The sequence below is a fragment of the Aotus nancymaae genome, unplaced genomic scaffold (genome assembly GCF_030222135.1).
Source record: "Aotus nancymaae isolate 86718 unplaced genomic scaffold, 86718_ANA_hifiasm-v0.15.2.pri h1tg000014l, whole genome shotgun sequence".
In the NCBI taxonomy this organism is placed as follows: domain Eukaryota; kingdom Metazoa; phylum Chordata; class Mammalia; order Primates; family Aotidae; genus Aotus; species Aotus nancymaae.
This window is the reverse complement of record NW_026988425.1, coordinates 108,384,624-108,399,977: the sequence shown is the minus strand read 5'-3', so window position 1 is coordinate 108,399,977 and position 15,354 is coordinate 108,384,624. Positions and strand designations below refer to the sequence as shown.

The following is a 15,354-nucleotide window of genomic DNA, read 5'->3' as shown; positions in this document are numbered from 1 at the left end:
ACTGCATGTTGCATATAAGAGGGACTTCTAAAGACAGAGAAAGGAAAAAAGTTATGTGTATGAGAAATGCCCTTAAATTATCTCTTTGTTTGCCTCTGTTCAAACATTTTAAAGGAGAAATATTGAAGCTAAAAGCATAAGCAAACATAAATTAAGGCAGGCATGGTAATAGTAATATACAACGAGGCCATATTCAAGATCGAGTGCATTAAATGGGATTTTAAAATCTTATTTTGATAAAGGGCACAATTCACAATGAACATATAAAACTCATATATCTTAACAATCAAATAATGTGGGATTGGAATACATAACACAACAAAATGGCAGAAAAAGAAAAAACTGTTCTCGGAGTGGGAGGATTTTAACATTGCACCTCAGTCTTGAATAAATCAGCTGCATAAAAATAATAATATATGCTATTTGAACAATATTGTTTTTGTAGACATATGTCAAACTTTGTTTTTCCAGAGAATATTTCTCAAATATCCATGGAACTGCAGCAATAATTAATCACATATGAGGCTGTATAATGAAAACTCATCAAATTCTCCCCCCAAGAAAGCAGAAATTATACAAATAATATTTTCTGACAATTAAATGAAATTAGACTTAAGTAAAAATGATTTTCAAAACAGCAAAAATAAACTAACCACTAGAGAATAGAAAATACTCTCTTAAAAGGACCTTACCGGAAAAAAACTTCATAGGTTAAAAAAATCAATATTAAATTATTAACTAAAGCCCTGATATAAGTAGACATCTGCGTATCCCAGGAGAGATGGCACAGAACAAGAATGGAAATGTCTCCATCATAATATCAGTCATGTTTCTAAGTCATCCTGGAAAAGGAAAATTCTAGCTACATAGTTAAGGAGGTATGAATACGGCCGGGTATGGTGGCTTACGCCTGGGTGGTGGTAATCCCAGCACTTTGGAAGGCCAAGGCAGACAGATCACAAGGTCAGGAGATCAAGACCATCCTGGCTAACACAGTGGAACCTCGTCTCTACTAAAAATACAAAAAATTAGCCAGGTGTGGTGGCACGTGCCTGTAGTCCCAGCTACTCAGGAGGCTGAGGCAGGAGAATCGCTTAAACCCAGGGCAGAGGTTGTGGTGAACCGAGATCATGCCATAGCACTCCAGCATGGGCAACAAGAGTGAAATGCTATTCCAAAAAAAAAAAAAAACTGAAGGTATGGATAATGCTGGATTCAAATTATAGTCTCTGTGATCACAAATTATTTTTAACATTTTAATAAACATTTGAGTGAAAGTTGCTCTCAGTATTCTTTATTACCGAAATCCAGACAAAATGAAATCTGCCTCACAATTACTATCAAGATTCCAAGGCTCTAAAACCAGAAAGGGAAACTTGGTTGCAGCATTTCCCAAAATATATCCCGTACTATGTTAGTAAGTGCTGGGGTGTGAACAAGGAGGTGGAGGAGGCAGGAAATTCAGAGCCAAAGTGCTTAGAAAATGTTGAGTTAAAGAAAATGAAAATATTTCCATGAATGCAGGATTTCTCAGATTCTTTAATATTTCAATATGCATTGTGAACTGTTAGAAGAAAAGCTAGCACAAGTGCTTCATAAATTTAGACGACCATTAAACTTTTTTCTCTAAACATCTCAAGAGACTGAAGTGCTATAGAGTATGTGTTGGGAAACACTGTCTTGCTGAATTCTTTTTATGAGCTTGTGTTCTCATGCGCTCTCTCTCTGTCTCTCTCTTCTCTTTCTTACTAAATCTGTTTGTTTCACATTTTATTATGGTCACATGGGTCCTTGCCAGTGGTGAAGCTTTCTCAACAAAAGCCCAAACATAAACTCAGTCAATTAATTTTTTTATAGACGTATGCAATGGGGAAAGAACACTTTCTTCAATAAATGCTGTTCGGAAAACTGAATATCCACACGCGGAAGAATGAGAATTGACCCCTTACATAAGAATCAACTCAAAATGGACTAAAGACAAAAGCATAAGACCAGAAACTGTACTGCTACAAGATGAAAACATAAGGAAAAAACCTTCATGACATTAGTCTGGACAGTGATTTCTTAGATACGACCCCAAGAGCACAGAAAAAGAAAGCAAAAATAGACAATAGGATTTTACCCAACTAAAAAGCTTCTGCATAGCAAAGGAAACAATTTACAGAGCAAAGAGACAACCCACAAATTGGGAGAAAATATTTGCAAATCATACATCAGATAAGGGGTTAATATCCAAAATATGAAAGGAACACAAATTACTCAGTAACAAAAAAACAAACGACCCTATAAAAATGGGTAAAAGACCTGAATAGGCATTTCTGAAAAGAAGACATACAAATGACCAACAGGTACATTAAAAAATGCTCAATATCTCTAATCATCAGAGACATTAAGAATAAAACCACAATGAGATACCACTCCACACCTGTTAGATTGGCTATCATCAAAAAGATGAATGACAGCAAGTGCTTGTGAGGATCTGGAACCCTGAACACCACTGGTGGGAATGCAAATCAGTGCAGCTATTTTGGAAAACAGTATGACGTTTCCCCAAAAAACCAAAAATAGAATTACCATGTAATCCACACATCTCCCTTCTAGGTATACATCCAAAGGGACTGAAATCAGTACATCAAAGAGATGTCTGTTTACACCCCTATGTTCAGTGCAGCATTATTCACAAGAGCCAAGATGTGGAAACCACAGTGCCCATCGATGAAGATATATATATGTATATATACATATACATACACACATACATATATACATACACACACAATGGAATACTATTCAGCCTCAAAAAGCAAAAGCAGGAAATTCTGTCATTTGAAACAACATGGATGAGCCTGAAGGACATACGCCAAGTGAAATGCTGGGCACAGAGAGACAAATACCATGTGATCTCACTACACATGGAATCTAAAAAAGTCAAACTCACAGAAGTAGAGAGTAGAATGGTGGTGACCAGGGCCTGGAGGTGGGAACAAGGGGGAGGAATGGAGAGATGTTGGTGAAAGGGTACAACATTTCAATTAGACAAGAGGAATAAGGTCTGGTGATGTATTACATAGTGTAGTAACCATAGCTAATAATAATACACTGAATTATTTCAAAATCACTAAAAGAGTAATTTTAAGTATGCTCACCACAAAGAAACGATAAATATGTGAGGTGATAGATATGTTTATTAGTCTGGTTTGATCAATCTGTAACATACACATGTACCATATAAATGTAAGCAAACACTATTTGTCAATTTAAAAAGAAATAAAACTCTTCTAAAGAAATTAAAAATAATAGTAAACACAATCTGTATAAAAAAAAAAGAAAGAAAGAAAAAGAAAAGGGAAAAGGGGTAACAACAAATAAATGAAAAACAAAAAGCAGTAATCGTCATTCTGTGAAGTTACAATTAAGCCATAGCTCTTTGGTGCCTGATACCGAACTTTAAAAAAATAATAAAATCTAGATTTTATAAATCTGTTATAGGGAAACAGGCTAGGCAGAAGGTTGGTCTATAGACGCCACCAAGCACTATCAGCTATGAGAGGAAAAAAGTCAAAACGGTATCTTAGGGCACATGGGCACTGTCCTTCAAAATAGTGTTGGCTGCACAGGCTCCCAAGCAGCAAATGTGGGAGAAGGCAAAACCTGAAAGTTTTCTTCTCTCATGAGTTCTCTTTTAATTTGTTATTATTACATTTTTCAAAATAATATTACAACTCAACAAATGTCTAATAATCTTTTAGCTTAAGCTCACTGTATTAGTCCATTCTCATGCTGCTAATAAAGACAGACCTGAGACTGGGTAATTTGTAAAGGAAAGAAGTTTAATGGATTCACAGTTCCACATGGTTGGGAAGGCCTCACAATCAGGGTGGAAGGTAAAGAAGAGCAAAGGCAAGTCTTACATGGCAGCAGACAAGACGGTGTGTGCGAGGGAACGCCCCTTTATAAAACCATCAGATCTCACGAAAATCGTTCACTATCACGAGAGTAGCATCGGAAAGACCTGTCCCCATGACTCAATTACCTCCCACTGGGTCCCTCCCATGACACATGAGAATTATGGGAGCTACAATTCAAGATGAGATTTGGGTGGGGACTCAGCCAAACCATATCACTCATTTTCTGTAAACTGAAATTTTTCACAGATCAATCTCCCCGCACCCCTCAGTGAAATCACCCTCCTGTTGGACCTGCCACCGGGTCCAGCACAAGTATCTAACACTTCTACTTTTAGGGGATTATTTTGGCTTCAGTCATATAAAAGATTGCTAGAAGTAAACCAAATATAAATTTGTCGGATTTCCTTTTGTAAAAATGTTTTTGTCCTGTTCTTCTAACAATGATCTCCCACCTCAAGCCCAGAAAAGTTATGCCTAACTGGATATTGTGGGGATCATTGATGAGAAAAGTGAGACCTCTGAATGCATGTGCCAACTGACTGCAATTACAGCCCTGTGGAAGCCCCAAGGGTGGGTTTCTTTATAAAACTGTGAATGAGGTCAAGGCAATTGTGGGAACCCCCAGAGAGACTGACTTCTTAAAAGAAAATCCTGTCTGTGAACATATCAAGCTGATAATCTTAGCCTGCAGCTTCATCCTGTGTCTCTCCACAGGAGTCCTCAGTGTCCCTTTCCTTTATCAACTACTCCCTTAAAACTTCGATAAGAGACTTCCTTGACCTCAGCAGGGTAACCTGCTGATGGCTACTGATAAAGTGAGAAGCACTATGCACTCAAAAATCATTCATTTTCTATTGTTCATCCCTAAACTGCTGCACTCTCTGTTCCCCTAATTTAGAAGAAAGCCCATTCCTAAGGAGATGGCCTATTTTATTTGTCTACTGCCTAGATCTCAGTTGTCACTTAAATACACTCATCAGAGATCCGAAGACTTCTTATCACAAGAGAAGAACAAATAACACCCTTAAGCTAAATAAAAGCTACAAGAACATGCTGCAGGCATGTTCTGATGAGCTTTCTCAAACCGTCCCAGTCTGCCAATATTACACTCCGCAAGTTAAAGAAACTTAACTTTAAAAATGTGAGAAAAGATTAATCTCCAGATAACTGCTCACAGATTTGCCGATTATAAAGAAAAGATGGTTTTAATATTCCTTGTCTATAAGCAATAAACAAAGCTATAGTATGATGATTTGGAAAAGAGAGTAAGAAAAAAAAACCAATCATAATCAAAGACCCTAAGAAAACCATCATCAGCCTTTGTAATTTTGGGGGAGGGGTCTTTCATTTGGATTTTTTTTTTTTTTACAAAGTGTTAATTTTAGTATAAATTATGGAATGGGCATCTTCCAATCAGTCCAACAGAGAAAATAATCACACATCATCTTAAAAAATAATAAATGCTTCAATAGTTACCACCTAATATTGCTTACCAGACATAGACACTGCTAAAATTTTCCATATAGCAATTATTTAATCTTCAAAATAGCCTATGTAGTCACTGTTTTTTTGTTTCCAATGTTACAGACGAGAAAACCAAGGCTAAGAGAAGTTAAATAGCTTGCCCGTGGCTACGCAGCAAGGCAACTCAACAGGTATACTAAAATCCAGGCCTGTCTGACCTCGAAGCTTTCTTTCATTATGCCCAAGACCCTGGAATTCAGATGTCTTTGTGGTCAAAGACTTTACCATTCATGAACATGTTGGCTCCTCAGAATGGCTTTCCATGTTCACCTCCTCAACATCAAGAACATTTATTGAGGCCTGTCTTTTGTTTGGCCCATACACGGATGGACCTCTGTCTACTGATTACATGACAGTGTTGATTTATGACCTGCTCATTGCATCTTTGATCTGCCACATACGGAAGTCAACATTTTCCACTTGACACTTCTTAAACTCTTCATTTATTGAGTCATTTATAAGATACTGTGCTGGTGGCATTCTAATTCATTTTTTTCTTTCTTTCTTTCTTTCTTTCTTTTCTCTCTCTCTCTCTCTCTCGCCCTCCTCCCCGCCACCACCATCTCTGGAGATAACAGTATTCACATCTTACACAGTGGGTATATGTGTCTGGTAAAAATTCTGCTCCTATTCTCTAAGATCCTCAAGCTCTCCCAATACCTGGACTCTATTAGTGACCACTTTTTTTTTTTTGTCTCTTGTCAATTCATGCAGTTGTAAGTTCTCAGTGAGACTCCAATTTTTTATCTCCTAAAATATTCATCAGAAACTCTCTTGAGGTCCCATTTTCAACCAATACTACTGGCTACCTAGGGGCTATTTATAACATAATTCTAATACTTTAATGAGTATTGCTAACACTTTAACAATCATTACAATTACTGATAACTTGATACAGCTGATTAAAATAGACCTCTTTTGTATGCTTCAGAATTACAATAGTGTATTTCTTTCTTTTAGCTGTATGTTAATGCTATAATATGAACAATTACCAACAGACTTGCTGGCAAGCATCTGGAAGATATCCATTTGAAAGAACCAAATACTAATTCCCTTATTATAAGAGAATAATACAATCTTGAAAGTTTCAAAATTGTATTCACGTTGAAAAACATCCAACATACAAGTCTTTCGCTATAAAAATGTCTGTAATTATTAAATGTAATCCATATTATAAGAGACTTGCAAATTATGAATTCCACATGGAAACGTATTTTCTACCCCCATCATAACCCCCAAGTATCATACAGTTAATTCTGCCCATGGGGTATCATTCACATTTAATTTATTACTGATCTGTTGGAAGAAAAACTGTTTCTCCTCAGGACATGTCCAAAAATAAAAATGACTAGTGTGCATTACAGAATGTACTCATTCTGTCCATGATGGGAGGAAGAGTTTTTTTAAGAGAAGTCACAGAGTCAATTATTGTCTTAAACCTAGAGAGGACAAAGACCATGAGTTATTGGAAATGTAAAACCTAAAATTGAGAACACACATTTGTTACTTGCAAGTAGCAAACTGTCTTTCTAACCCTGTTTTGCTCATTTAGGAGAAATAAGTTATCCCACTTTCTCATTAACTCTCCACAAACTTCCCTGGTGGAAGACATTCACAGTCAATAGGCTCACAAGTAACAATAAAAAGTCATAAGCAGTTATAGCTTATTGTAATTAACAGGAACAGTAATAGTTATTAATATTAACAGTAACAAGCCAATAAGCATTAATTAACAAGCCTCTCTTTCCCTCTCAGTGAAACTACATGACTGGTGGAGAGAGGGGGTCCTCTTTTTTTGTGTGTTTTTGTTTCAAGATTAAATCATCTCCTCATTAACCGCCCCCCACCCACACTGGGTGGCTCTTAGAGTTATTTATCAATTGCAAACTTTAGACCCCGTGTTCTGATCTGAATCTGTGTCCAGAAGGTAACCAGGCCCAGAGGCACGAGGTAAACAACTAGGTGCCATCAAGTCAAGGTTGGGTTGAAAAGGTTACACAATTTGAATCAGCCTGTAGGCACCTAGCAAGAATCCATCAGAGCATCTTGGGGTAAGAATTAGACTATGTTTGGAAAAAGACATTATCCCTCAGCTGAACCACATCCACAGCACTCAGAATTAAAGATATAAACTGTGGGTTGGTGATTTGATTTCAACCATTAGAGATGTCTGTATCATCATACAATCATGACTACATGTACTCATAAAACAGGACTGCATGTTTTAGTAGCTTATGAGTGCCATAGCCAGCAAGGACACTGATCTAACCCCAGAGCAGAAATTCTGAATTTCTTCTTCACTTTTCTACAGTGAAGTAGAAAGACCACAGGAATAGACCTCAAAGGCTGATGTCCTGTTCCTGCATGGCTGCTAGCTAACTGTGGGACTTCCGGCCTCAGTCTTTGCATCTATAAACGTTAAGGGTGAATTAGACAACTTCCCCAACCCCTTTGAGTTCTAATGCTTTATACAAATCGCCACCAGGAACCTTATCAGAGTCCAAGATATTCTAACAAGTGAAAAGAACAGTGTCCTAGATCCATGATCCCTTACCCAATGGGAAAGGCAGACACATAACACATGTTTAGAACTGAATCTCCTTCCCTAGTAGACTTTTTTCTTTTACGTTTGTTTTTGTTTTTTTGATAGGGTATCACTCTGTTGCCGACGATGGAATGCAGTTGTACCGTCCTGGCTCACTTCAGCCTCAACCTCCTGAGCTAAAGCGATCCTCCATCTCAGCCTTCTAACTAGCAGGGTCTACAGGCACACACCGCCAGGCCTGACTAATTTTTGTATTTTTTTGTAGAGATGGGGTTTTGTAGAGATGACCATGCTGTCCACATGGGTCTTGAACTCTGGGCTCAAGCAGTCCTCTCACGTTGGCCTCCCAAAGTGCTAAGATTACAGGAGTCAGCCACTGTGCCCAGCCCACGGTAGACTTTTCATGTGCAGTGTTTCACAGGCAAGACTGTAAAAACAGCTGTTGAAGGGAATCATGAATCTTGCCTGTTCTGTGTCCCTAAAGGCAACAAAACATGTTTGATAACAAATGTGGCTTGTTACAGCCTAGCTTGTGATGCACGTTACTTGGATTAACTTCTTGAGCGCTCTGAGTGTGATACACAAATAATACTAGTTGTGTCTCTTTTGCAATCTGGAAAACAGTAAAAATCTCTCTTTAGGCAAGACAGCATATGGAGAAGAGGACAGATGCACTTTCACGCAGCAGTGAGCCAAGTGGTTCAAGACATGCCTTCTCTATGAGAAAAATTTCCATTCATACCTGCACATTCCTTTGGAAGGAAAAGATGTCCTTGGTTATTATCTTTTCCAACTCCTTATCACAGCCTTAAAATGAAAATGCACATCCTTCAGGCTAAGTGATAGACATACTCATATACACACATATGATTATAAATATGCTAAAAACATTTTATGTTAACACTGAAGATGAAAGTGCTTTATAGAAGATACTGGGCTCATTTATCCTCAGGATAGCCATGAAATGGCTAGTGGTAAGGGATAGTTTGCCAGCTTTTTCAAATGACAGAAAACTGCATGGTTTAAGCAGTCCATTTGCTCACGATTGTCTTGTGAACTTTTTGCAGGGCCTTATGGAACACAGGAATGCTAACTGTGAGTCTGCACTGACTTCTGCTGCACTCCCTCATAAAAAAGATTGTGGTTCTCTGTTGCAAGGATCTAGTGTTTTATTCTCAAACTTTTCTCTTCCACCCTGGATCCTTCTAGCAGCCTCCAGCTCACAGCCATCGGAAGCACTGGAGATGCTGGCATGGCTGCTTGCACACAGACTCATAAGCTTCCCAAGTTCCACCTTCCTGCCTTCTCCATTCCTCTGAATGATTGAATTTTCTTCAGATTTGCATCTCAGCTTACTTGTACGGTCTAACTCCCCATACACCTGCAACCTACTTCATACTTGACTTTTTAAAGATAGTCTCTTAAGAAGTGCCCCCATGTCCTGCCCCGACTTGCAGACCACTCGGGCCTTCAGAATGTCACTGATCAAGGCTCAGCCTTGCGCTCTGTCCAGAGAAGAAGATGGGACATATAGTAAGCCACCAAGTCAGTGACAACACAGCCTGGCTCCCTTAGGAAGGCTATAGTTTCTCTACACCCCTCTACACCCCCCATTAGGATGTCAGGGTCTCCTAAATGTTCTCAGGAAAACCTCAGAGAGCCCCTTCTGGAGTGATGCTGTAAGGAGGCGGTTACCATGAGGGCTGTGTAGGTATAGGGATAGTGGTAGGCCAGGTAGCAGACATCCTCATCGTGTGGGAAACTGACAGCAAAGGTGAGGGTATAGTAGCACTTCCCAGACGCTCCGCCTGCAGCAGCTCTACTCTGGCGATAGTGGTTTCTAAAGAGAGAGGAAGAGAGAAGAAAATCAAGGAGAGGTGGGGGCTCGGTGCGGGCTCACTTAGGGTCCTAGATGCTGTAAATTTCCTGTGCTATGTACTGTACTGGCACAATGGCCTTCACTTGAAACATTTCTGTGGGTGAGACTGAGAGAAGGGAAATGTACAAGTGAACTTACTGCCAGGTCACGAGTCAGTTCAGCAACGTGTAGCCTGGCCTGTCTGCCTCCCAATTGTGCCATATATGCTATAGGTCTTTCCTTGCTCTGTCTGAAAATGAGGGCTATACAGTCATTGAGCTAGAAAATTGAAGAAAATGTGACACTTCTGTTTTTCCTGGGTTTTCATTGCAGACATAAAACTTCATTACCCAAATTTGGGTTCCCCCAATTCCTGTCTCCCCAGACCACATAGGGTACAACTCCTTCCTTTCCCCTCCACCTGTCAAGTAGATTTATTAGCAATCATATGGTATACTGAGTTCCAATTCACCGTTTAACACATGTCATCTTACGTTATTATTGCCGCAAGCCATCAGGAGGATGATGAAACAAAAGCTTAAAAAAATTAATTTGCCAAAGGGCTCCAGGCTAAATGGTAGATACCGGACTAAGACCCAGATCTCTCTGGCTGTAAAGGCTTTGTTCTTTCTACTGTACAATGCTCTCTTCCCAAAGGAATATATTTGTCACCTCAAACGTGGTTCAGCTTCTTAAGGCTTGAGAGTGCACATTTTCCTTTATCAAAGATGAAGAACCAATTTTGATACTTCAGAGAACAGTATCAAAGAAAATTGCACCCAGAAGTCCATTCCGAGCAATATTTTCCCCACACGCTGCCAGCTGATGCTGAGACAGCTGTGCAGGCTTTCCTGAGAAATGTTATCATCAAGGCTGCATTATAATGCAAAATACACCCGGACACCAAGAGATGTAATTCCACCTTTGAACATTAACAACGCTGGCTTACTAGTCCGTTGTGCTTTTGGTTTTACTGGGGGAAAGGGAAGGAAGGGGAAGGGAAGAAATAGTAGGTGATTATTCTTGTGTGTTCTTGAGAAATATAAAAAACATGGGTTAGCACATGGTAAACATGGGTTTCCGCCTTTGTGCTACCTTCATGCCACTCCCAACCTAAGCAAAAAGCAAGCATGGAAGAAAGAGACAGAAAATCTACTATTTTATTTCTCATGCTTTTGTGGCTTTTCAATATTTGTACAACATGGACTGGGACTAAGGAAAGCTGGTAACGCACTCATCATGGCCTGCTGCCTTTATCTTGTCTCGGCTTCTGTCAACATGGCAACCTGGAGCCTTGGTCATGCTAGGGAAAGGGGTGTACCCCGTAACAATGTAAGCCCCAAGTGGCCGTCACACCCAGGTTTTTGGCATTGTATTCATAGAATCCGTTTCCTTTATGCCTACAGAAATAGAAATTTCAAAAGGGTGTCTTCCCACATGGTGTGATGTGAATCTCACGCCTAATTGGGTCTACTTTGCCAGATTGCCCCAAAGTTCTGAAGTTTCTCCAAAAGCTATGACTCTGGTTATTAGAAAATGTGTAAAGAAGCAGATGGTAGCTCAGAAAGCATGCAAGTTACATATGCTCTACCTCGTATTTGCTTTCTGATTTCCCTTGTAAAGGCTCCGTGCAAACTTACACTCAGTTTACACCTTGCTGAACAACAAATGCTAGTCAATTACTCCTCTTTACAGGAAACAGCAATTGAAATAAAATGAGCCAGGGATAACCAATCAAAGCACGGAAGACTGCCTCACTTGTAAGCATATATGTGTGAGTGCACACACACATATGCACATATCCGTGAACGTAAAGGCTGACAGCAACAGGCACCTTGTGCCTCACTGTCCCCAGTCCTTCACCTACAAACAGTGGAGACAGAGCCTGTAGCTGGACTCAAGAATAATAGGTATCCCTAAGGGCCGGTAGGGTTGGTCTTATTCGGCATAGGCCTTGCCTCTTTTTCGGTCCCCACCGCACTATTTAGTACACTAAAGTCACATCACAAGCACATTCAGCCTATGCAAACTCAGCCTCACCACATTCAACCACAGGACAGAGCAAGAAAGAGAGAGGAAAAATAAAATCCATGCATTTATCCCTATGTTCTTACCCTCATTCAGACCACACCTGGACTCCAAGGAAAGAGCAGCTGCAGCGAAATGGCAAGAGAAATAAAATGGGCTAATCCTTAACTCTTGAGCTTCCATGGGCTCAAGATTTAAGGGAAGTGTAAGGAATTCAAATGGCAGTTTTGACTATGTCAAATCTGCCTTCTCACACCCCCAACATACACACACACACACACACACTCACACACACTCTCTCTCTCTCACCTAACATGCTGCCCCTGTAGCGTGGTGATGTTATATTCTCCTGAGCAAGACTAACAGCTCCCTACCAAGTCAGCCTTCTCCAGATGGTTGCACACAGCTAGAATTCCAAAAAAAAAAAAACCTGAATGTCACCTTTTTTAGAATGACTTTCAGCTAAAGCAAATTCAGTTAGAACCCTCGTCTGGGGTCTAAACTCTGGCTGAACCTAAAGCAAATGTCAGGCATCCCCACTGGAGTCTCCTGGCAGCCACCTTGTAGCAGGAGTTGTCCAGGAGATGACTCTACTTCCAGCACACCTTCCTCTGCAGAGGCCTTTAAACTTTCCCAAGATCACCTTCTTCAAAGCCAAATGTTTGACAAATCTCTAAAGTGAAACACCTGGCTTGCTACAGTTCAATTCATCCATGATAAAGTGAGATCCCATCAACAAGTTCTCTTCGTTTCTCAGTTACGACACGGACATATCAAGCGATGTTTGCAAGACAGCGATGTTCCTCCTTCCCGTGTTAAACTGTTCCCATGTTCTTGCTTTGTATGGAAAGCCCTTTCCATCTTTCTTATTTAGCGAAGTCTTATTCATCCTTCAAGATTCAACTCAAGTGTTTCCTCTTTCAGGAAGCCTTCCCTGATAGTTCCCTTATCACTCATATTCTCATGGCCAATACTTTATGGCAGGGACCTGCTTATTCATTTATCTTCATGCTTCCCACATTGCCTGGACACAGTAGCTATGCAGTTCAAGTTTGTATAATAAGCGGACCTAAGACTCCAGGAGTAATAATTAGGATGTTCAATGCATTTTATTTCCAATCCTAATGGCATCCTTTCAAGGTGAGTATTAATTATTACACACATTCTATAGATGGAAATTAAGGCTCACAGAGGTTAAGTGTCTATGGGAATTCCACACAAGGATTCAACCCCAGTTGCAGGCTTAGCTCAGAAACTAAGATTTTTATATATATATATATATCACCTGCTTCTTCAGAATGGATAAAAAAGGACAAGATGTCTCATGCCCAATGTAGCAAGTAAGAATCTGAAGTTTTAATCTTCATAAATCAGAGCTGCCTATGAACTTAGAGTCTAAAATAACAGAAAAAAAGTGTAAAATAATTCAGATGAGAGCTAATAAAATGATCTATGTACAATGTTTTTTTAATCATTGGATTTGATGCCATCAAGATGTTTTTACTAATTATTAAAAATAATTGATAGCATTCATTGAACACCTACTGTGCACCAGACACTGTTCTAATCTTTACACGTTTTATCTCGTCATTTTATCTTCAGAACACTTCTATTACGTAGATACCATTATTACCCTGTTTTAAGATGAAGCATCTGAAGTTAAAGAAGTTGGTCGAATTTGCCCAAGGTCACACCATTAACAAGTGGTGAAAGTTTGAGTCAAAGAACTTCCTCTCTCCAATCTGTTCATCTAGATGGAGAAGCAGCCTGGTGAAAATCAGGTGTGCTCCTGAAGATTAGCTGGATCCTATTGGTCATCTGGGGTCAAAGATGACCTGGGCTGGGTACATGCAGCAACTTCACAGCTAAAAGACTTTTTGTTTGCTTTTCCATTCCCTGAAACATTTATCTGGAAGGATCTACACTTTTATCATCATAAAGACTTCAGTGAAGCAAGGAACAAAGTACACAAAGGCATAGTTATGAACTCAGGCTAGTTTCATTTGTACTTAAAAATATGCTGGAAAGTCATTTTTTTTCCAGTGGGTGCATAAAATAAGCAAATGCCATGATGGAGAATGGATCAGATAATCTTATAATGACAATGGCTCGGTTTAACAAGGTGCATCATTTCACTTAACAGAATCTAATAAGGCAGAGCAGCCAAGTTGCCAGGTTTCCCTGTGTCTGCAGCGTTTCTAATATTCCATATAACACCAAATCTCTCTCCTGAGATCCCGCGGAAGGATGCACGATGGCAGAGCTCTTGTATGACATTCATCTTCATGAGTGAGCTGTTCCATCTCCTCTCACGAACGGAGATAAATGTCAGAGGAGATCAGCCGTTGTGTATTACATGGCCACTCTACGCATGCAGCTTCCCTCCCTCTGCCCTTCAGCACCGAAATTACTTTAGACCAGAGCTGGGAGAGAATTCAAAAAGGTGTGAGGCTGTGTACATTAGAGGAAGAAGCAGACCACAGGGAACAAAATAAAAGAGAAACTAAAAGGGTCCTGGCTTCCTTTTACGAGAGGCAGGGAAAAATTAATCTGCCCATTACTATTCCTCCTTCTCGAGGGGCATTTTTTATTTTCCAGCCTAGTGGTCTTCAAGGTGGGGAAGAGCAAGGTGTGGAATAGAAGGGGTGGGAGGTGCTCCGGGGCTGGGGCAGAATGATCAACTGACCACAGGCAGAAAATATCAGAATTTCTCCTTAAAATGACTATTATCTAGATAGCAACAAAGAAATTAAGTTGTCTGCTGTTTAATATGGGGATTGGCACAGCTGTCTCGATGTCAACCTAATGTGATGGCTAATTATAAAACACAGAGTAGGTGATGGTGCAGCAATCTATCCACTCACCACTGTTGTACTGCAGGGCTGGAGTATGAAAAACACATTTATTCTGCATCTACGGTTTTTATATATTAGTTAAGTATCGATTGTTGCATGGGAGAGGTCTCCAGAGGAAGAAGCGGGAACAGCCAGCTCCCTTTCTTTTTTTTTTTTTTTTGCTTTTAGCTTCTGGCAAGGTATTTAAGTTTACAGAAGCTTATTCTGATTTGCAGATTATATTCTAAATTAAACTAAACCTCACAAAGTAGACAATTACTTTTTAAAAGAAAATCTGCTTAGAAGTCATCTATAGATGACATTAAATTGCAATCAAAATGACCAGAAAATGGCAGAACGGACATAGCCTACCCCAATATTTTATGTCTTTTGGGGTAATTCTGATTTTGGTTAAAATAATCTAATCAGATCTAGAAAATTAATCAAAGTTTCTCAAAATTACCAAAAAGACTATTTATAACTACACCTAATGGTAAACTCCATGGCAAAATTCTAGTGTGCCTTGAGCTATAAATAGCATAAAGATGTAACCATTAGGTAGACATAAACTATTATTTGCTTCATCTTTTTCTCCTATTTTAAAACTCTTTTTTGTATGTTTTCTTACGTGCATAATACATTAGTATGGTCATGCAT

General features: G+C 39.4%; 1 protein-coding gene across 4 annotated transcripts in view; it reads right to left on the bottom strand.

The window, feature by feature from the left end:
* Window positions 1-15,354, bottom strand: part of AGBL1 (AGBL carboxypeptidase 1) — a 786,993-nt gene that overhangs the window by 588,830 nt on the left and 182,809 nt on the right. For all 4 annotated transcript variants that reach the window (XM_012438697.2, XM_064376229.1, XM_064376228.1 and 1 more), the window contains exon 16: window positions 9,673-9,817. In XM_012438697.2, coding sequence (XP_012294120.2) covers window positions 9,673-9,817 — 145 coding nt within the window. The remainder of the gene's footprint in view (window positions 1-9,672; window positions 9,818-15,354) is intronic.